Source organism: Manihot esculenta, chromosome 12 (genome assembly GCF_001659605.2).
Source record: "Manihot esculenta cultivar AM560-2 chromosome 12, M.esculenta_v8, whole genome shotgun sequence".
Taxonomy (NCBI): Eukaryota; Viridiplantae; Streptophyta; class Magnoliopsida; order Malpighiales; family Euphorbiaceae; genus Manihot; species Manihot esculenta.
Genome location: NC_035172.2, coordinates 5,278,765 through 5,300,596, shown reverse-complemented (window position 1 = coordinate 5,300,596; position 21,832 = coordinate 5,278,765). Strand labels below are relative to the sequence as shown.

General features: G+C 31.3%; 1 protein-coding gene across 17 annotated transcripts; it reads left to right on the top strand.

The window, feature by feature from the left end:
* The first annotated feature begins 1,442 nt into the window (after nt 1–1,442).
* Nucleotides 1,443–21,790, top strand: LOC110608115. Of its 17 annotated transcripts, XR_006348034.1 has the most exons (6): nt 1,595–1,831; nt 2,728–2,982; nt 13,915–13,975; nt 14,058–14,249; nt 14,425–14,552; nt 17,096–18,319. XR_006348034.1 is itself a non-coding variant. In XM_021747322.2 (2 exons), exons 1-2 carry the CDS (start codon nt 20,903–20,905, stop codon nt 21,622–21,624), a joined length of 588 nt encoding a protein of 195 aa, XP_021603014.1. In that variant the 5' UTR covers nt 20,623–20,902; the 3' UTR covers nt 21,625–21,790. The 17 variants fall into 17 exon arrangements, 1 of the variants encoding a protein (XP_021603014.1); XR_006348028.1 differs by lacking the exons at nt 2,728–2,982; nt 14,058–14,249; nt 14,425–14,552 and adding exons at nt 1,443–1,578; nt 21,045–21,177 and having other exon boundaries at nt 1,682–1,831; nt 17,705–18,063; XR_006348027.1 differs by lacking the exons at nt 2,728–2,982; nt 14,058–14,249; nt 14,425–14,552 and adding an exon at nt 1,443–1,578 and having other exon boundaries at nt 1,682–1,831; nt 17,705–18,063; nt 18,133–18,319.
* Nucleotides 21,791–21,832: the final 42 nt, after the last annotated feature.

Genomic DNA, 21,832 nt, shown 5'->3' with positions numbered 1-21,832 from the left:
GAATCAAAATCAGGCAGATTTAATAACAGTTCAAGATGATTTCGATATGATTTTAAAATGGTTACAGTTTCGATTTTTCACGATTTCGATTTTAATTAAATTAAAATTATAAATGGTGAATCTGATTTTAATTTAAAAAAAATTAAAAATAAAAAATTTAAGTAAAATATAAAAAAATAAATATAAGCCTTAAATATTATTAAATATACATTTTATTACATAAAATGTATCCATTTACATGATATAAAAATAAAATAATATTAAACATAATATAAAAAATAAAATAATATTATATTTATGTAAATAATATTTTTTACAAGTTAATTTTTTAATTTAAATTTAATTATTTGATAATTTAATTTGTTCCTCCATCAATTTTGAATGGTACAATCTTTAAAAAAATTATTTTTTTAAAAAATTAAAATTAAAATTGAAAATGTTACATCTATTTTTAAATTGAAAATGTTAAGTAATTAGAGTTACATCTATTTTTCATATCTATTAATATTTAAATATTTTGATAATTTATTTTTCATTTGAAAGGATACTTAAATCTTTATTATATTCTAGATTATTTCATTCAACTAATTTTAACACTTTTTATCATTTAATTTCTATTCATTAAAAATATTTTAACAGTTGATAATTTTATAATTTTTAAAAAATATTTATAATTTCAATAATTTTAAATGATACAAAATAATTTTAAAATATGTTAAACTCTTACAAAGAATATTTTAAAAAAATTATACTTTTAGAAGTGTACTTACCCTCATTAACTTTTAACTAATGTTTAAAATAGATAAAAGAATTATAATTTTGGACATATTAAATATACAGATTTAATAATTTAATTTTTAAAATATAAAAATTAATTTATTAATTATATTAAAATTAAAGAATTATAATTTAATTTATATAATATAAAATGTTTCACTATTGATAAAAATTTAAGTGTTTATGAAAATATTTTAGATATTTAAAATATTTATATTTTTTTAATATATTGATTAATAAAATTATAAATAAAAAAATTTTCATTTTAAAATAATAAATTATAAAAAAATTTAAGCGTTTGATTTAAAAAATATAATACTTTAATTCGTTAATTATATTAAAATTTATAAATTAAAATATAATTTATTTAAATATTAATTATGAGGATTATTTTTATAATTTTATTATTATTATTAATTTTATAATCTTTATTTTACTAAAATATGTTTTATTTAATATTTTTAATAAAAAATTATTATTATTTTTTTAATTAATTAATAATCTAAAATACATTTTTATTTTATTTCCATTAATCAATTATAATTGATAATCGATTCAATATTTTTTATTTTAATTAAAGTTAATCTAATTTTAATTTTAGTTTAACTTGATTAATATTTTAGGAGTGATAAAAATTTAACTTAATTAAATTTTTGATTGGACTTGATCCGATTAAGCAAATGCCAATCCCTAATCCTACATGCTTTTTCACGGCCACGTATCCGGCGGTGAACATCCGTCTGAGGTCAAATGATAGGTTTTACTTGGTCTTGTACTATCTTATTGCTTTAAGATCAAATGGTACCGTCAAAATAATCAATAAATATATTTTGTACCTTTTTCTCTTTATAAATAATCAACGTGGAAGGAATCCTAAAAGGCATCAAAACCGTTTGTGTTTCAGCCCAAGGGTCGCAGAGGTTCGCGATCCTCCATATCCTTCACTCTCAGTTCTCATTTGAGATTCGTCGATGAGAGATGCTTCACTCTTGGAGGAGAGGAGATGATTTTTTTCTTTGGGGTTTTTTATGGGTTTGGATCTGAGTGTGAAACGGTAAGATTCTGTGTTCTTCATTATTTTATTCAAAGTATTATGATATTTTCTGTTAACATTTTGAATTTTATGCATGTCTTCATGTTAGAGCTGTAGATCTATGCAGAAGGGTTGGTTTTACTATGGGTTATCAGTTCTAGGGTTTTCAAGGAACTTCCTTGTTTTCTTTTTAGCTTGGAAGGTTTTTGTTTACAGAAAAAAAAACCCATTATTTTATTCTTTTTCTTTACGTTTTTTGGGACAGTTGTTGAACACATGCTTATGGGTTATTGTTTTCTGATTCCGTTCTTACTGGTTACAATTCTCTTGGATTTGAAAAAAAATTCAGGCTTGCAAGCTTTTGGAATTTGGGTTCGGAATGGCTTGAAACCTTGTGCTTTGTGATTTAGGTTTAGTTATTTATGCTTTTTCTCAATAAGGTGTTTTTTTTCCCCCTTTTGTCTCCTCTAAATTTATTTTATTATATTCTTTCACAAATCTTTCCTGAAGAAAGTTGTATGTTTTGGCTTCCTCTTAATGCCTGGAAGACGTTGTTTTTGTTCATTTTACTTGCTTGTCAAATTTGGGAGTCTGGTTGAGAAGGTGTCTAAATTTCAAATGATATAGTGTAAAAATAATGTTTATTCCATCATTGCATGTGTAATTTTCAAATAATACATGCATAGTTCAATATAAGGTATTATTTCCTGGTCTTTTTAGCTTGAAAGATGTTGCAATTCTATTCAGAAAATCTGAATAACAGATAGTGTCTACTTGTAGCTGCTATTGTTAACTTTTATGAGAGATTTCATTTGTTCTACTTAGTCTCAGTATTTTCAGAGAAAATTTGGTTTTTCCTTAGTATTATATGAATAAGATTGAATTTATGATGTGGTTTTATTATCATACTGTTTTAGGTTGCTTGCAAGATCTTATGCTTCCAAGAGGATTTTGGTGACTCCTTTTCTATCTATATTTCCAAGCTTTGACATTATTGGTTGACAACGAGAGAGAGCACGTTTGTCAGCATTTTGTGTTAGGGTCATGACTGTTTACAAGCGTGCTCCCTATCGTTGTCATAAATGTGCTCAAAGCAGGTTTCTTTCACTTACTTCATGTTCATTCACGGAGGGACAAGCAGGTGATCGACGCTTACAAATGTGCATACTATTGTATGTCTATTTATCTTTTCCTTGACAACATTCATTTACATTGTCAAGCTCTATGGTTTATGTTTCAGTCATCTAAAAATGGTTGTGCTGGTTAGCATTTTGGTGGATTTTATCTGCAATTAATTAAATGAGAGAGGACCAAAACTGAAACAAAGTTAAAAGGACAAACACAAGGTTGAACCATTAGATCATTTAAGTAGGCTAAGTGGTCAAATTGCTCCAAGTTTCATCACACATACACTAGAGGTGAGTGAGGAGCCTAATTTATTTTATGGTACATCACATTATTACTCTTAAATAAATTACTATTTAATTAGTCCTTTAGATTTTACAAGAGTAATAAATAAGTTCTTTTTTAAAGATTTTTCTAAACGAAAATAAGTTTTCCAAGGAAATCCTTTTAGAAAATTTTATATTGTTGTTAAATTTTTGAATATTTGTTGGATTCTTTGAATATTTGTTTCAATCAAGTTTGATTTTGTGCCATTTTTGTGACTCTTTTTTTGATAGGGAAAACAAAGAGGTGGATGGGGTAAGGGAAAAAGAGTAAAGAGCATAGAGAGCATATTGTTTTTCTTTTAATAAATTGTGGAGCAAATTGTAAAAAATGCCAAAATGTTGTTTAGTCCTTATGTGGGTGCTTGTTCTGCATAGGATTTGGGACAAATTGGTCACCTGTGTGCCAAGAAGAGGTAGTAAATTGACATTTGGATGGTAGATTAAGATTAGTGTGAACTTCAATTATTATTAACCATTGTCTTCACACATTGCATAAACACTTTCCTACAATTCCATTACCATTGTCTCTATTAGTTGCCCACAACACTACTACCAATCTCATACATTTTATAATACCATCGCAACTTCTCCCTTCACTATATTTTAGCCACCAATGCCACCCAACTATTGCTAATTTTTGACTTGTGGGTTGCCCTAATAGAGATGGTTGCACATCTTGCACTCGTTCCAAGCTTCAAGCTTCTTGCTTCCATTTGTTACACTCTGGTTGATCTGTTGTATTCTACTACTTATAAAATCATACTGTATGTTTTTGGATGTTATCAAAAGCATCTTGGAGCAAGGTTTTTGCAAGTAATGTTAGATCAGTGCTAATTGGGTGTGGGAATTCTGAAGTCATGTAGGGGAATGCCAAATTCACCAACTACCCAAAATTATTATTTTCTCAAGATAAAATGTTACTGAATGACAAAGTAGCAAGGAGTAGCACAACTTTAAGACCAAAAGACTTTTTAAGCTATTATATTTTTCAAGAACAAAGTATTTTTAGTTTGATCTAATCATGAGAGTTACCTAGCTTGTAACAATCGGAGAGATTTTTGATAACTCTTATTTGAACATAGGATTTTGTTTGTTATATTTGACAAGTTCTAGGTGCAAGATCTCTACATATTGAAACCTTGTTCAATGTCTGAGCTATCATCCTATCACATATAAAATCTGACGTAAAATTCACTTTTCCTATAAAAAAAATAGAAGAACAAACCAACCAAAGTCTCAATTTTCTTTTTCTGATTTCCAAGTTATTCATGTAGGAATCTCTAACCCTTTTTTGGTCTTTTAACAGCAATTTGTTTTGCTTAGGTTTTGAAAACCCCTGGGAATTGTTTCTTTCACTTTGACCTTTATGCGCTATTGCACTGTGGTTCATAAACAATAATTACATGCATCAAGCATTTAACACTTTATAACAAACTATGCCTTATTCTCTTTTGAGCTACTAATGCTCAAGTGTCAAAAAGTTTGCCGTCATGAACACCTTTGAGTCAATTTTCCTTTTTTTCCCCCCTTTATAGTGTAGTTTGCACTGACTGTTCTAACTCAAATCAAGATATTAGCTTTCTTCAAAGGCTGATTGAATAAGATTATAACAAACTATGCCTTATTCTCTTTTGATCTACTCCTATGCACAAGTGTCAAAAAGTTTGTTGGTATAGCTTTTAGGTTCTACTATTGGGAACCCCTAAAAAAACATATGCAAATAGGTAAGATTTGCTAACGTAATGAACTAGTTAGCAATAGTCACATGTTACGAGTCCTATAAAATCTAAGGGAAGCAACTCTTTTGGAAGAAATTTCATTATCAAGGCCATCATGGACACCTTTGAGTCAATTTTTTTCCCCCTTTCTTATAGTGTAGTTTGCATTGACAGTTCTAACTCAAAGCAAGATATTAGCTTTCTTCAAAGGCTGTTTGAATAATGAATAATATTGTTGTTCATAAACAACATTGCACAAGTGCTTACAGACCAAGATAAGAATGTCACATATATGCACCTTTCTTGCATAGCTTAGTGGGGTCTGTTGTCGTTAGGTGCTTAATTGTATGCTTTTATGTGCGCATTTTGTTTTAATCTGGATGTGCATCTGCACATTGTATATGTGTAACATAACAAGTTGGTTATGTGTTATTTACGTATGGTGAGTTGAGCATAGCTCATTTTCCTTTCTCTTACTACTATAGCTAGCTAGCTAAATATTTTAGCTGTAATTTCTTGATTGTATGGTGCACACATGTTGCTTCTTTGGCTTACTTAAGCAAGCCATATATTTATTTGGAGTTGTGTGGCTCCATTATATTGTCCGTATTCCTTCTACTAGAACCAAACTTGGTGCTAATTATATTGTCCATGAGTTGTGCAATATTGTCCGTATATTGTCTGTATATTGTCTTTATATTGTCCGTATTCCTTCTACTAGAACCAAACTTGGTGCTAATTATTTTTGAGCCAAAAGTCCTCACAACAATCACCATTCTCTCATTTGCATCATGGATCATATTATTTATTTGATAGAATACTATTGTTAACAGCACCCTTGGCAAAACACTAACTTGTAAGAGTCAAATATACCTCTTCTTATGCTATATGGGAGTTGTCATTTTCCAACACCTTTTATGAATTATGACATCCTATTATCCTATACTATGAGAAAAAGGGGTTGAACCCTTGTGTGTGCAGCATGAATTCTATATGGTTGGATTTACTATGGGGACACCGATATGAATATTTTATATATAATTAATATATTTTAGTATTTCCCCCAATAAATTTGTTGGATCTGACATTTTTTTAGGTTTAGTTTCACTTGTAATATTTCTTACCCTTTAACTAAAACATAAAATGTACATATAGACTTTACTGATTAAATTTTTTCGATGACCCCACCCTGTGAATTGTGTCCCTATTTTTTTCCAAGAGAAAGAGCAAAAATAGAATTATAAGCTAACTATTATTTTGATATCCTGATACATCAATCTACTTATGCTAAAGTCTTGTTTCAGTTGCATATTATTATATCTATTTTTTCTGTCATAATAATTTTTTTCAGGTATTAATTCGTAATATTAATATTTTGCTTGTTTGAGATTTTCATCTACTTCTTCCTTAGATAGGATGAATTTATTGAAAAATTCTTACATGCATCTGGATGTACAAGTTAATTTGTATACCTAAGCTATTAGAAATTAGAATTTCATATTAATATGTGGATCCTATTATGTATTGGATAATTTTTTTTTAAATTTTAAATAATATGTATGTTTAGATTGGTTGGGTGTATATATTGGAGTGCATGCAAAAAGTGTATGCAGAAACTTTGATACTCATTTGGGACCGTGCGACACTTGATTTGAACACATCAATTTTAAGAATCACCTGATACTCTGTAAACATGAACAACCGTCAAAGTTATCTAATCTAACAATGAAGCCAATAGGGCAGCATTCAATCATAGAAGCTTTATAATAGGCACAAGAGATAAAAACTGAACATGAAAATTCATGAATAAATTACTTATTTTATTTTAGGGGAAAAATAATAATTATACATTATCATTGACATAATTGTTACAATAATTCTCGCATCCCTTGTAAACAAGGGACGGTCGGTTTACCTCCGTAAGTCTACAGTAGCCAACTGGGTCTAGCCCTCTCTGGTGGCCAACTAGTCACTTTTCGCTCTTTAGGAACAAAGTGGCTTATAGTAGTAGAAGACATTAATGTTTGAATGACACACCTAAATAAATAATCTAAAAAGAATTACAGATATCTAATACATCTAATACTGTTCTTAATTTACTTCTATTTTATACTAATTTATCTCTATAATATTTCTCGAAAACTCTACTGTTGGAAAATTACAGTTTTGGTCCTTGGGATTCTAGGATCCCAACACTCTTCCCCACTTAAACGTCGACGTCCTCATTGACTAAACTTCTCGGAGGTCTTCAATCTTCTGCTTGGACACTTGATTCTTTATCACACTTGGAGTTGCTGTTATAGATTCCTTTGTATGTTGTTGCACAAAAATTGGTGTGTGATTGAACACTTGGCGGTGAATGCTCTTTCTTTTGGTGTCGCAATCTTCTGTAAATGTGTTTGGAGGTGGGTACTTCAATCCTCTGTGTGAAATTATACAATGAACCTTGTTGATTGCTGGTTCTGAGTGGCGACTAGGCTATGAAATCTCCGTTGCAGGATGTTCTCATCTCATCCACCCGCACTGCTTCATAACAATCACAATCTTCTGCAAATGTGTTTGGAGGTGTGTACTTCAATCCTCTGTGTGAAATTATACAATGAACCTTGTGGATTGCTAGTTCTGAGTGGCGACTAGGCTGTGAAATCTCCATTGCAGGACGTTCTCATCTCATCCACACGCACTGCTTCATAACAAATTTGTTTAGCTGGATTTGACGTTGATTTATCCCGTTTCCTCCTTCACACGTCTCGCTATGCCTATTCTTTAAGCATTGATAGTCTTCATTCTTTATATCTATTGTTTGAAACGATCATACAATAACATATCAACCGGCATAAACTCATGCCTCACATAACGCTATGATTTACCCGTAATAGTCTCTTAATAAAGGTCATTAGTCTCATAAAATAATAATTACTCAAGCACGTTATCAAAAAAAAACAAATGGGAACACTACTTTAACTCAACTGTCATGAATTGATAAGAGAGACTCCCTTTATTATGCCAATGGCAACAACATAGCAACTGTCTCGATTTACAAGTATATTCCTCAATCCCCTTTGACCTTTCTCTTTGTTGGCAAGTATATTCCTCAATCCCCTTTGACCTTTCTCTTTGTTGGCGACCTCCTTTTTGTCTCATGGGTTTTATGCCTTATCAAAACACATGACTGAAACCCAACTAATGTCACAAGGAGAACTCGATTAAAAAACTACGAAAATATCCAAAATTAATTTATCTAAAGAAATGTGTCAAGAAATTTAAGAAACATGGTACCAGGTTGAGGATTTCTTCGCATTACCCTTTTATTAACTCCGAGTTACACCTATAATCATGACATTGGACACCACACTCTTTTTGTCTGGCTCCAAGATATCTCTTCTGTTGTTTTCTAATTATATTTCATTTTTATTACAATTGTGGTTTCCATTGACACTTGATGATCCTCATATCTTTCACCTCCCAAATTTACATGAGCTTCTTTCCACCCTTCGCAGTACTTCTATGCTGGTATTCTTGAATTCTTCTTGTATTTGATTATGAATTTCAATAAGTTGCATTCTCTTCTTTGTTATCTAAGGAACACAAACCCGATTTGAAACCGTCAAAAAATATGTTATATTCTTACCTTCAATTACTATAAATTTATCAAATAGGTCACAGGGAACCTTCTTTCTCACAAAACAAAGATATGCAAAAACAATTAGTCTTAAATAACATTAGAAGAAATTCAAGAGATACTTATACCAATCCCACTCCTGGATTTCGCCTCATTCTCCTTCTGGATTCGCTTTGGTTAGATAGAAAACTCTATTTTTTTATTGTAATCGTATAACACCATTCTTCTTTCTTTGGCACCCATTTTTTACCTTCTGTAAAGTCAGTAACCCGAACTCTCCCTTTTTATAGGAATTTCACTTTTAGCAACATCACTGTATAGCTAGATATGCTAGGAAACAACTTTGTTCACAGGTTAAATATCAAGCTTATGTTGTTTACAAAAGAAAATTATAATAGAAAAACTACAAATTTACTTAGAAACTAACAATACCAATATTCAGTTTTATACGTTGATAATCGATGTTAAGTTTACTATTGACTCACTCGTGTTAGGTAACCACTAGACTCTTCTTACTCCATGCCAAACATTCTATCCATTAACAAGGGTCTTCACCAATTGAAATGAAGATTACCTTTATAGTCTTTGCGAAAATTCATCGTGGTTGACACCTCAAATCATTAAGAGGGTCCTTATCAAATCTATTTCACCCTTTCAAGTCCCCAATTGAATGGATACCTGAAGAACCTACCGCAATACTCCATGTATTGAGTTTGACTACCTCGTTTTCTCTTGTTTTGTCTTATTGCACCCTTAATCTCAGCTTCGTCTTGATTGTACCAACTGCACATCAGTCAACAGCCCTAACATCTGCAACTGCCTCTATTACGTTCACTCTCGTCAATATTAGTAGCTCGATGCAATCGAGCAATCTTACACACGAATAACACTACTCTGATTCTCCCCTGATATGGTTTTCCTATATTTCTCCACAAGATCCTTTCATCGTCTTGAAGCACTTCTACATAGGCAATTTGTAGCCTAATGCAGCTTTTTCCATGGAGCATTTCACAATGCTTAACGGTTTTACCTTCATCATGTTCCGTTTACCAAATTTCTTTTTCGCCTTCGCTCCAACTTGTTTTAATTAATGTCCATTATGCCTTATATCATGTTTGACACTTTTAGTTTGACCCCTCTATCTGAGTTGCTAATAATGAGATACTGAGAGTTGAACTCTGTGTTAACCTAACTGACTAACTCTTGGATATCACTGGCATTGTACAACCCTTCTGTGTTAACCTAACTGACTAACTCTTGGATATCACTGGCATTGTACAACCCTTCTTCACATCTCTTTAACACTCATTCTTTGTCTTAAGTTTCAACCGTTCTAAAAATCATCCAACCCAATGAGCTCCAACACATCTTTATGTTATCAATGAGAGATGAAAATTTCACTCAAGAATTGAATGCCACGTTCTTGAGTTAAATTGAATCTGCATGTCATCTACCTATGTCGTGGGTGTGAGTTATACAACCCTTCTTGTTGCTGGATATCTCGTTTGCACACATCTTCTCTTTGTTTCCCGTGCCTATAATGAGTTACAGATAGAGTTCGAAAAGGTTAAATCTTTGATGATTCCATCAATAATAAGTTAAAAAATTATTAGCAGGCAGTCACAACAAATAAAGTCAACTTTTGTTATTATGAAAGCATTCTTTGTCATGCCTAGAGCTAATGACTATGATGGAGTTTGGTTTAACCTCATGGCCTAAAGTTCAAATATTGAATAATATAGATACCTTTGCAATATAGATTAAATCTATAATATTTCTGTAGCTAGGCCGTGTTTGTAAATCATAATGTATCTGATGTATGGTTTTGGGAATCGAAATTTGTCTTGCCTAAATTTCAGACTAATATAGTACATAACCTTACCTTGTTGCTATTAATTTGAACTACTAAATGATTTATATTCTAGAGATGGTTTAAATGAGTTGGTTTGTCATTGCTTGTTGCCTCTGATTTTATGTTCTGGCTGGTGATGTAGTGGGATATTGGTTGAGGCTCACTTTGAGTTACATGGTCAAGTCAACCCTTAATCTTAATTTTTTTTTTCACCTTGAGTTTGGGTTGTGACATTGTCGCTATTTTCCCCATCTTAAAAATAGAGCTAATGGAGCATAACTGTGATGTGTAATGTATTCTAGTTGTTGAAGTTGACCTCTGCTTATTACATGCATCTTATGTTTTTTATTGTAAATGTGTTGATAAGTATCATGCATTGATGTCAAGATTCTTAGTTTCTCTCTCATTCTTCTAGTACCCTTATTGTTCAATATATATGCCCTACGTAAAAGGTTGTGACCTTGGAATAAGTTTGATAGTGAATCATGAAACCTTGGAATAAGCTCTGTAGCCACCCCGAATATATTCTTTCACAAGAATCATACAAGAGTAGTTGATGCAATAGAAATCTCTGGTAAAATGCACTCTGATGACTCAACAAATAAAGTATATTACAAGTCCCCAAGTAATACTAGCATTGGTTGTAACACTGATGTTGTAAACTATGCAACTTTTTGGTTTGACAATACCTTTTCAATTGGCAAAGCATTTGGTATTTATTGCCTTATATGATACAAAGTTACATTCTGAATAAATTTTTTACTTAACAAATGTGCTCTTGTCTTATCCAAGAAAAAAGAATAACTTGAAAGCCCAAAGAAATTGTAACAGAAGAATTAATGGGAGGGATAGATGGTTTGGGTTGTTGAAGGAGAGTCTTAGAATTTGCCTCAATGAAATCCTTAAGTATCTTTTCCCTCAAGCATCTTTTTGGCTATAGCAATGGTGAGCATAATCATTTTTATCTTTTTAAATTTGCCACAAAATGAGGGCAAAAAGCTGTGTTAACTTTGGACTATTTGAAGCTTGAGAGAGTATTTGAAAACCTCCAACCAGTTATACCTAATTCATTGGATTTTGCATATGGGTATTATACATGTGTTGTTAAAGATTGTAGTAGGGAGTAAAATCTATGGGTATTCTATTCAATCCGGATAATTATAATTGGGTTTGGATAATTATAATTGAATTTGAATTTTTAATGAATATTATAATTGGGTTTGGATAATTATAATTGAATTTGAAATGAATTTGAACTTTTAAAAAATAATATTTTTGAGTTTTATGTATAGAAATTTGCTTTTTAAATTTGTTTATATAAATAATTAATTTAATATAGAAATATATTATATAATAATATTTATAATTTTTTTATATATTTTCATAGATAAAATTAAAATTTAAATATTTTTTAAAATTATTGAATTTTTCAAATGAAAATTATTAATGGAAAATATGTTTTATATAAATTATTAATTAATATATATAAAATTAAACGGATTTAAATTTATTTAAATAATAATAATCAGATTTAAAATGAATTTAAATAATTTAAATTAATTTTAATTGAAATAAATTTAAATATTTTAAATTAATTTTTAATTGAGATTGAAATGAATTTACATATTATTAATAAAATTTAAATAGAGATAGCTTAATTTTTGCGGGTACGGGTACGGAGCAAGGAAAAAAAAAGAAAAAGATAAAAGGTGCCCAAAAAACCCTAATTTTCAATTTTGCACCGCACCAATTTTTTGCTAAACAGCAGGGAAGTAACGATAGTAGTGGGAATGGATTGTCAAACAATCAGAAGGTACATAAGTGGAAAAACACTGACCAATCAAAGTTCCAACATGGAAACATAATTGTCAAAGGTTGAGCGATCAATCCCTTCTTCCATCATTATTCCTCTAAATCTTCCACTGCCAAGAGAAGCTCCTTTCTTTCCTTCTTTTACCCTACAAAAGGAGCCCATCTACTGTATTCTATTTGTTCTGGTCTGGCTATATACTCCACTTCAGTTTTGCACTTTTTGGATCTATACAAGCCGTCCAGTGGTGCTTGCCGGTGTCGTCTTGTTTTATTTTTTGTGATATTGTATGTTTTTTCATCGGTGGTTTAGGTTTGAATCTGTGATTTTCTTCAACAAACTCGGGTTCAAGGTTCGAAGTTTCTTGGCTTTTTATCTTCTTTATGTCCAGTTTGTGTATATTATTTAAATTTGGATCACGATTCGCTTAGTGATTGATGCGTGTGATTTCTTTCTTGTTTGATTCAGTTTTAGGTTCTCGTTGCACTTGCGGGAAGGGAACTTTTCTGACCTAAGTTTAGATCTCTTTGCTTTTTGTTTGGTTGCTGAGAAATACTTGGAAAATGATAAAAGAAACAATTTTTTTTTTTGTTTTTAAAAAGGTTTTTCTTTGTAAAAAATTTAGCTACTCGTTAAACAAATTTTTTTTTTTGTTTTTAAAAAGGTTTTTCTCTGTAAAAAATTTAGCTACTCTTTAAACAAATTTTTTTTAAAAAAAAGGTTTTTCTTTGTGAAAAATTTAGCTACTCGTTTATTTGCTAGCTTAAAGCCAACAAGGGGGATTAAATTATTTATTTCGTTGTTTTTTTGTAGCAATAAAAATTTGCCAGAATATGTATATATATATGAGAGAGAGAGGGGGGGGGGGGTTTCTTTTTGGTCCCACAAGTATTGAGCTTGTTCAGTGGAGAGGTGCATTAGGGTTCCTTGAATTCTATTTTCTCCTCTTTTGTGAGTGTGTTTCACTCGGTATAATGAACATGCTTTGCAGATCTTAATAGTTATTTTCCATTTTCTTCCGCTTCTTGGGTTTTTCTTTCTACAGCTTTTTTCAGCTTTTTTTATTCTGATTACTGAGTCTTTCTCTCCCTTTCATGTGTTATTTTTTTTGAGTTTTTAATAATTTTTCCCCTTCATTTGGGTAACATGCTTGTGTACTTTTACAATTAAGAACATGTGTTTTTCAATTATTTGGTGGGTTTAGTTGCCTCATTTTTCATGGTTTTAAATGTTTCATTGCAAATGATATTGTTTATTATGATTATTTTTATTTTTTGAATAATTGAATTATTCTTTGCTAGCCAATTTTAGATGTTTGGTGGATCATGTTTTCTAGGTATCCACTTGCTTCATAAAGTGGCAATGGTGTACTCTAAAAGTGAGCTTGTGCTTCTATTTCTAACAATCCAACCAGCTCAAAATCAAGTTTCACATTCTTGCTTAAAGAAAGTAGTACTTTCTGTTATTGTCACTAGGTTATACTTGAATACTGTTAACTAGTTTATGAGAGCTGCGGTTACATGGTGTTGCAATTTCTGCTGCTTAATACAGTTAAGAGTATTAATGAATAAGATAATATTAATCCAATTTCTTGTCACTTGGTGGTACAAAGATATTTTGATTGTTTCAATGGGTTATTTTTTTGTTTCAGGTTGCTTTGAAAGATTCTGGTTATGAAGACTCAAAAGTTATTGGAACATCTCGTTCTCTTGGTAAGCAGATAAAAATTATCTCAAACGTTAGTCGAATAAATGACTTCTATCTGCATTCATCTTATTGTACCCACTTTTGCAGATTGCCTTAGCTTTGACATAATTGGTTGACGACGAGAGAGAGCACACTTGTTAGCATTCATGCTGTGGTCATGGGCGTCTATAAGTGTGCTCTCTGCCGTCGTCATACAATATGCTCAAAGAAGGTTTATCTTTACTGGCACATGGCTGAGCAAGTGATTTTAACGGACGTCTTGCTGTAGCTGTATCTCAGGTTTTGATTTATTTCTAATAATAGACTTGTGGTACCTCTGATGACTTCATTATTTACAACTCATGGCTTTGTTATTATTAGCCTTTTGATGCTTACTTTGATAGGTCACTAACATCTTGCTGTAAAATGATTTGAGTTGCTTCTTAATTGATGAGTGAATGTTGCTTTAAATTAGTAGCAGATATAAGACAACAGTCTGCATTAGAGGCACATCATTTGAGTTCCTAACATGCAAAGAACTCCATTCATTGTGAAGGGAGATACTCCTAAGTTTCTGTGATGCTAATGTGGGCTGTAAATACTGTAAGTCAGTTTTGTTTTCTTGCTTGTTTGAAATATTATATGGGCTTGAGGTTATTGGTCATGTCAGTTAGGTCTTGAATAAATATGCATTAATCATTCCATTTGTTTCCCTTTGGATCTCATCTACTCCTACTTCATTCTTTCATTTGTTCTCTCTCTCTCTCTCTCTCTCTCTCAATTTAATCAATGGTGTTCGGGTTGGCCTTTGACTACTTCATAGAAGATGAAAGTGCGTGCTTTGACTCATATTAATTGGTATCAGTATCATCTGATTGAGCATTTGTTTGCATAGTGAAAGTGAGGACCACTTTTTCCCCCCTACTATATCCACTTGTTCTCTATTATATTTTCTACAATGTCAGACCTGTAACTTCTAACTAGGGATGTGTAGTGTTATTCCAGATCGGGATTTACCTAAAAGCCAAAGCTGAATTGAACTTTCAGTTATTGTTTGATTCTTTGATATCTCAGTTCCAATTTGGTTTTTGATATCTAAATTTATGCAATTTGTGTCATGGAAATCATACTTTAATTACCACTTTAAGCTTTAAAGTTGCTGACACACAAATGCAATATATAATTTATCTTTCAGTTATTCTTTAATTATTTAGTATTTACATTATAAAGTATTATATAATTAAGGATTGAAATCATATTATATAATGAACTAATACACTTACAACTATAAAGTGATTTAATGTATTTATAATTAAAATATGAAAGTTAATATTAGTTTTATATGGTCCATAGTTTTTAACATAATATAACTTGAAATTGCATATAAACATTTATATACTTATGTTGAAAGTATTCCTAAAAAATCATAGAAAAATATGTATAAAATCGATTATTTAGTTCATTCCTTAGTGAATAACCAAAATCATAAAATAATTCGGTTTGGTATCTTCAAGAACCGAGCACATCCTTACTTCAACAATCAGATTTACTTGTCAAGTATCATATTTGGAATTTGTCAAAGTTTAGTCTACAAGCATGTCAGTTTTAGTCGCAATATTTGACATGATGCTTGAAGCTGGAACAGTTTAATTAGTTAGACCAATCCCAACTGTCTGAAATTACTTGCATATTAATTTTTTGGTTCAGTGATTTAGGGCTTGAAAGTTATTTGGTCATTTGCGTGTAGTTAGAATTGGTGTGAGAGCCACTCTGGATTTGAAAATTGTGGTTAGCTGGTGGACATATGAAGAAAGGGCTACATATGGCTAGAGAGAAAGCATAATTGCCCGAGGCATAAGTGGATCAAAGTACTCAAAGGTTTAGTTTTGGCTTAGCAACTATACACTCACAAATTTATGTAAAATTGTGGATTCCCACATTGGCTTGGAAAGGGAGTTGAAATGCATTTATTAGCTTAATCTTAGCTATAAAGACAACTTGTCTAACCATTTTGGGATAATGGGTTAGAGTCTATAAATCATATGAGCTAATTGGGATAAGGTATTGTAATGGTTGATACACACTTTTCATTTGGAAGTGAGAAATGAATGGAATTTTTATCATAATTAGAATGAGAGACCACCTAAATCTTCCTCCTTCCACTTACATGGCAAATTAACATATTTTTATTGAATGTTGAGCACTAGCTTACCGTTTAGGAGACTAGAAGTTGCAGGAATTTATTTACAAAGTTTTGAAGTTAAGGATACGAATATTTTAATTTTTATTTTTCCTTCCATTTTTTGCATGCCACTCACTTTGTCCCCTCGTATGTGCCTTCACATGCATGTGTAACCTAAAAAGTGTGCACAACATAAATTGGCAGCTTATCCAGAGTAAAATTTTTAGTTTGTGTGGGGTTTAAACGAGCATTATGTTCTTTGTTTTAAAGTTTTGAATAGAAATTTAACATGCAACTCATCTTATGTTGATGAGTGTACAAAGAGAACAAGTGATATTTTAGAGGCTTGTTTACAAAAAAGTCCAAACATTTATACACAATTTCACTTTAATCCAGTTGTTTCAGTTTTACAAATTAGACTAAATTGAAACATTTTGTTGCAATTTTATCTAGCTAACCAAATTTGGTCTAATTTTTGAAAAAAGCTTTTGTTTTTTCATATTTTCCCTCTCTCTCCCCTTCCCTTCACTTACAAATCTTTTCCCAAAGGCTTCTGCCCTTTCTCCCTTTCCTGACATTGTTGAAGTTTTAAGTTTCCGTTCCCTCAACGTGGCAAGGCACCATTGACATTCCGGTGTCCTTAGCTTCATTGGGAAAGATAAGAAGTGACATATCAGTGAAGCTTGGTGCAGCAACTTCTCCCCTTCAATTCACACAAACCAGAACTCTTCACATTTTTTTTTCAAAAGCAAGGAATGATATGATTTTGGTGGCTGGTTCGATCCAGCATGAAGACGATTTTGGTCAAATTGGTTCTGAGTCGACCCTTGATTAGGTCTAACGAAGATGCATTTATCTGAGTTTTGCATTGGTGGCATTTGTATAGGAGAGCAGAGAAAGGAGAGGAGTAGGGAACATATATGTTCCCAAGTGATTCATTGGATTAAATTGTAATTTTTTGCAGACGTTTGGAAGGCAAAATAAGACTTCAGTAGAGCTTGTAAATAATAATAACTGTTGAGTAAGTGCTGTTGTGGTGCCTTGTAAGGCTTATATGAGAGATGCAAGTCATGCATGGCTACAGGAAGTAACGTGGACAAGGGATTTAGAATTTGGACTGAGAATGAGTTTTGTTAATGGAATGTGATGATCATCTCAAGGAGCAACGACTGTGAATGGTAAACTAATGTGGATACATGATAGTATAGTATAGTAGGGGCCATTAATGTCCATTTCATGAGTGGATGTGGCAATCAACTTTGTTAGTATTGAACAGTACTCCTTTGGGAGTTTCTTGTACACTGCTGATGTGGGACTTCTTCCCCAAATCCATATTCTAACAGAGTTGAATTTGTCTTATTGTTTTATTTTTCATTCCTTATTTATATGTCTTATTGTTCTATTTTGCTAGATCCTTAATCAGACATCATTCTTTATCCAGTAAATTCCTATTGCGGATGAGCAAGCTGTGGTTCTTGAAGTTTCAATTAAATGTATTTTAGATGCTTGTCCTACGTTCCTTATTCATACTCATATCGCTGCGGTGCAATTTCTATGGCATGTCCAATTTTAGGATTTGAGGATATGATGAGTGAATGCTACGAAGCCATGACCAAGCCTTTCGACTTCTCGGTTTCAACTGTGATGGATTAGTCTTTGCCTTGGAATCGTGCGTCTGCAATGAAGTATCGCCAGGTGTTTTTGGGTTTCAATTAGTCTTGCGTTGTTTATATGCAAGTCAGCATTAGCAGCAGCATAGGGGTGGAAGATTATGAAAGACAACAAGGCTAATGTTACAGAAACATATTATTATCTAGAGAAGCAGAGTGACTGATTACAGCGAGTCAGAGAGTCTGGGTTCATGTACGTTGGGAGGATTCATTTATGGGCTTGAGTTTGTTCGACTTGCCTGCATCACAGTTCTCTTGTCAGGTTAATATTTTAACTTAAATTTAACGTTAGTCTTTCTGTTTACTTATTGAATGGGTGTTTATTGTACAGAATCAGAAGCAACTTGAATTGGAATCTCCATCAATCTCTTTTTTCTGTTACTTGTATTAATTTTTTTCCATTAAAGAAGAAGCTGTTGAGAAGTATGAAATTTGTTTATGTTAACTCAAAAGTTGTTAGGCATACAGCCCATTGATGGGCTGAACTGAAAGCAGCTCCTAACTTGGATATGGTTTTCTGAATTTTGTCATGTGGGCCATGTCTAACTAAATAGTTAGTCCCTTGGAATTTACTTCTCCAGAAAGTTAGTGGACATTTTGGTCGCCACCACTGGGCTAAAAGAAAAAGTAACCTGAATAGCTGTCCTGGTCCTTGCTTGCACATGGAATACACGGGTTTAAGATCTTTAAAAATAGAATACAGTATCTAAAATTAGTGTACTTGCAGACAGTTGTCTTCTATATTAATGTTTGATTGCTTGTTCTGAGTGAATTTGGAAAAATGGCCATTTTTTGTCCAACAATAGTTAGTTATCTTTGGAGGTAGGGACTCTGTATTATTCATTCACTATCTTTATTATTATTAGTATGTTCTACGTATCTTTAGCATTTTAGAAATTTAACCTCTTATTATTGTTATAGAATATATTTATAATTTTGATAATGATTTTAACATTATTAAATTATAACTTATTCAAATGGTTAAAATCTCTTTAGTATTATATTGAAAATTTAAAAAGAAAAAACAAACCAGATTTTAAAGCAGAAGTTCAAGAAATGGGGAAAAGAGCTTTTTTATTATTAGCTTTAATTTTTAGATAAAAATGAAAAGGACAATAATATATATTATTTCATGTATAATTGATTGCTTAAAAACTTGGACTATGAATAATCATGCGTTAGAAAATATTTATATTTTAGTGTCTGAATATTGTCATTATTAACAAATTAGTCTCTGTTTAAAAATAAATAAAATATAAAGAGATAAAAATTTTAAAATTTAATTTTGATCTCAAATAAAATTATTTATTTAGTCGTTGGATATTACTATTATTAATAAGACAGTTCTAAAATTTTTAAAAATTTATTAAAACGTTTTTATCTGTTCTCATATCTATTAAAACATTCTTATTGTTTTTTTTTTCGTCAACCAAATAATCCCTCTTCATTCTAATCTTCAAAAGAAAAAAAAAAAAAAAGAGATGATGATGGTGAAAGAGGAGAAGAAGAAAAATGAAATAATTCCTCCTCCTCCATAAAAAAAGAAGAAAAAAAGAAGAAAAAGATAATAATGGTGAAGGAGAAGAAGAATAAAAAAAAGAAAAAAGAAAAAGAAGAAAGAGAAGAAGAAAAAGAAAAAAAATCTTCTTCTCCTCTTTGAAGAAAAATAAAAAGAGAAATCGAAGAAAAATCAAAGAAAAAGAAGAAAAAGAAGAACCGAAGAAAAAGAAGAAAAATCAATGAGGAGGAGGAATGGGTAATTCGGTCTTTTGCTATATTTTTAACAGCAGAAATAGATAGAACGACTATTTTGTTGATGAAAAAAAATATTATAATAAGTTTTTGAAGATATAGGGACTAACTTGTTAATAATGATAATATCTAAAGACTAAATTGTAAATCTCTCTTTAATTTAAATCTTAATGTAATGCAATATTATTTTTTAATAATAAAATATTATTTTTAAAATTTTAAATATAGAAAATATAATATTTTAATTAATATATAAATTAAAATAAATAAAATTAAAAAATATTTTATTATTAAAAAATATAATATTATATCATCAGATTATTTGATAATCGAGTAAAAATATAAATATTTAATTGAAAAAAAATTATTTTATTTGATTTCTAGTAAAAATTCATGAATTTAGTTGAATTTTTTTTCATTATATATATATTATCGGTATTTCTTTCACTCACATGATATATAACTTATTTTTCAGAATTTGTACAGAGACTTTCATTTATAAAATGTAAAAATTACCAAAATTTTAATAATTTGGATGCTCGTAATACTTCTCAAAAACGAAGTTCGTATGAAATACTATATCATTATTTTTTAGCATAAAAAATAAAATTTCAATGATTTTGAAATTTGAATTGTAACTACCACTCTAAAAATTAACTATAATGTAAATATTCTAATAAATAATTGTATTTTCATACTTCTTAAATTTTTAACCATCATTCTTTATAAATCAAGAATTTAATCTTTACCACAAATTTAAATATTTTTTTTTTCAAAGTTAAAATTTCTCTCCTTCGTTGATCACGTAAACCATATTTAAATGAAATATGTCAATAAAAATAAATAAGTAAAAGCAACAGCAGAAAGATCGGACGCATTGACGAATGTTTTGAAAAAAAAAAAAAAAAAAAGAATGGTAGGGCTTAGGAGCTGAGCAGCAAAATTTGAAAAAGTAAAGGAGACGGTGCTTACGTTTGAGAATGACAAAGGTTTCGAAACGTCAAGTTTAGGACAGAGATTACTTGCAAAGTTCGTTGATCTCCATTGATGTCATTGTCGTTTTGTAGGTTTTTTCATTCTCTTGAACAAACTTCACCTGTTTTCTGTGCTTCCCATTAAGAGCTTTCTCAAAACCATCCAATAAAGCAACCAAAACTAAACAAGGCAAAGCATCTCCTCTTTTTCAACAAACCAAATCCACTGGTTAATTAACAAATCCTACTTAACAAGAAATTTTTTTTCCTATAAACACAGTGAAGCTTCTTCATGAAGCTTTGATTCTCTCTCTCTCTCTGTCATTGCTGGGAAGGGAGCATAAACCCTTCAAGCTATTCCCAAGATTCATAACAATGGATCAGTAACTCTCTATATTTTCATTTTTTTATTTTCTTTCTCTCTGTTTCCTGTTATTCTTTAGTTTTCTTTTGTTTTCTCTGTTCAGGTTTGCTTTGCTAGCTCATTTTAGTTGACCCATTTTCTTTCTTTCCCCAGATCCCCTAAAGATCCATACTACAGTGAAACTACCACCAGAAGGGTTGCCTCCGCTTCTTCTTCCTCCTCTGCTTCCACCACCAGCGTCCATGTGACTGCCCTCGACGGCCTCGTCAACGTCAACTCACTTTTCACAATCGCTGTCTTCGTGGGTCTCTCTCTTACCACCCCAGGCCAACGCAGCCTCGAGAATCGTTCCGCCTGCGACGCTGGCATCGATGTGGCTAAAAAACTCCTTGTCTTTGAGGTTGTTTCTTTCAGCTTCTTCCTCTTTTCCTCCCTAGTCGCTCAAGGCTTGAAACTTGCGATCAACTTGTTGAATAGCAAAGACGTGGATGAGGCTTTCAGAGCCCGCATCAATCTGAAGGTATTGAGATTTGGGATGATGGGTTCTGCTGTAGGGTCGGTGATGGGTTGCATCTTCTTGGTACTTTCAATGGTGGATGTGATTCAGATTCGGTTGGGGATGTTGTCATGTGGGAGCAAGAGTGCGGTTCACTCTGTTACAGCGTTGGTCCTTCTGGTTTCTTCTGCTCTCTTGATTTATATTTCTACTGCTTGTTATGCTTTTCTGCACTGATTCTTTCTACACATGGGTTATCAAGGATCAACTTAAACTGTGTGTATAAGCTTGTGGAAATGAGATCACGATATACATCACAATTTGGATTGTTGGGTAAGCTCAATGTGGTTGGCATTTTGGTGTAATTCTTAGCTGTTAATCTTTTGTTTAAGAGTTTGCTCTATTCTTATCTTCTATATTCTTTTCTTCTGCAAAAATTTGGGCT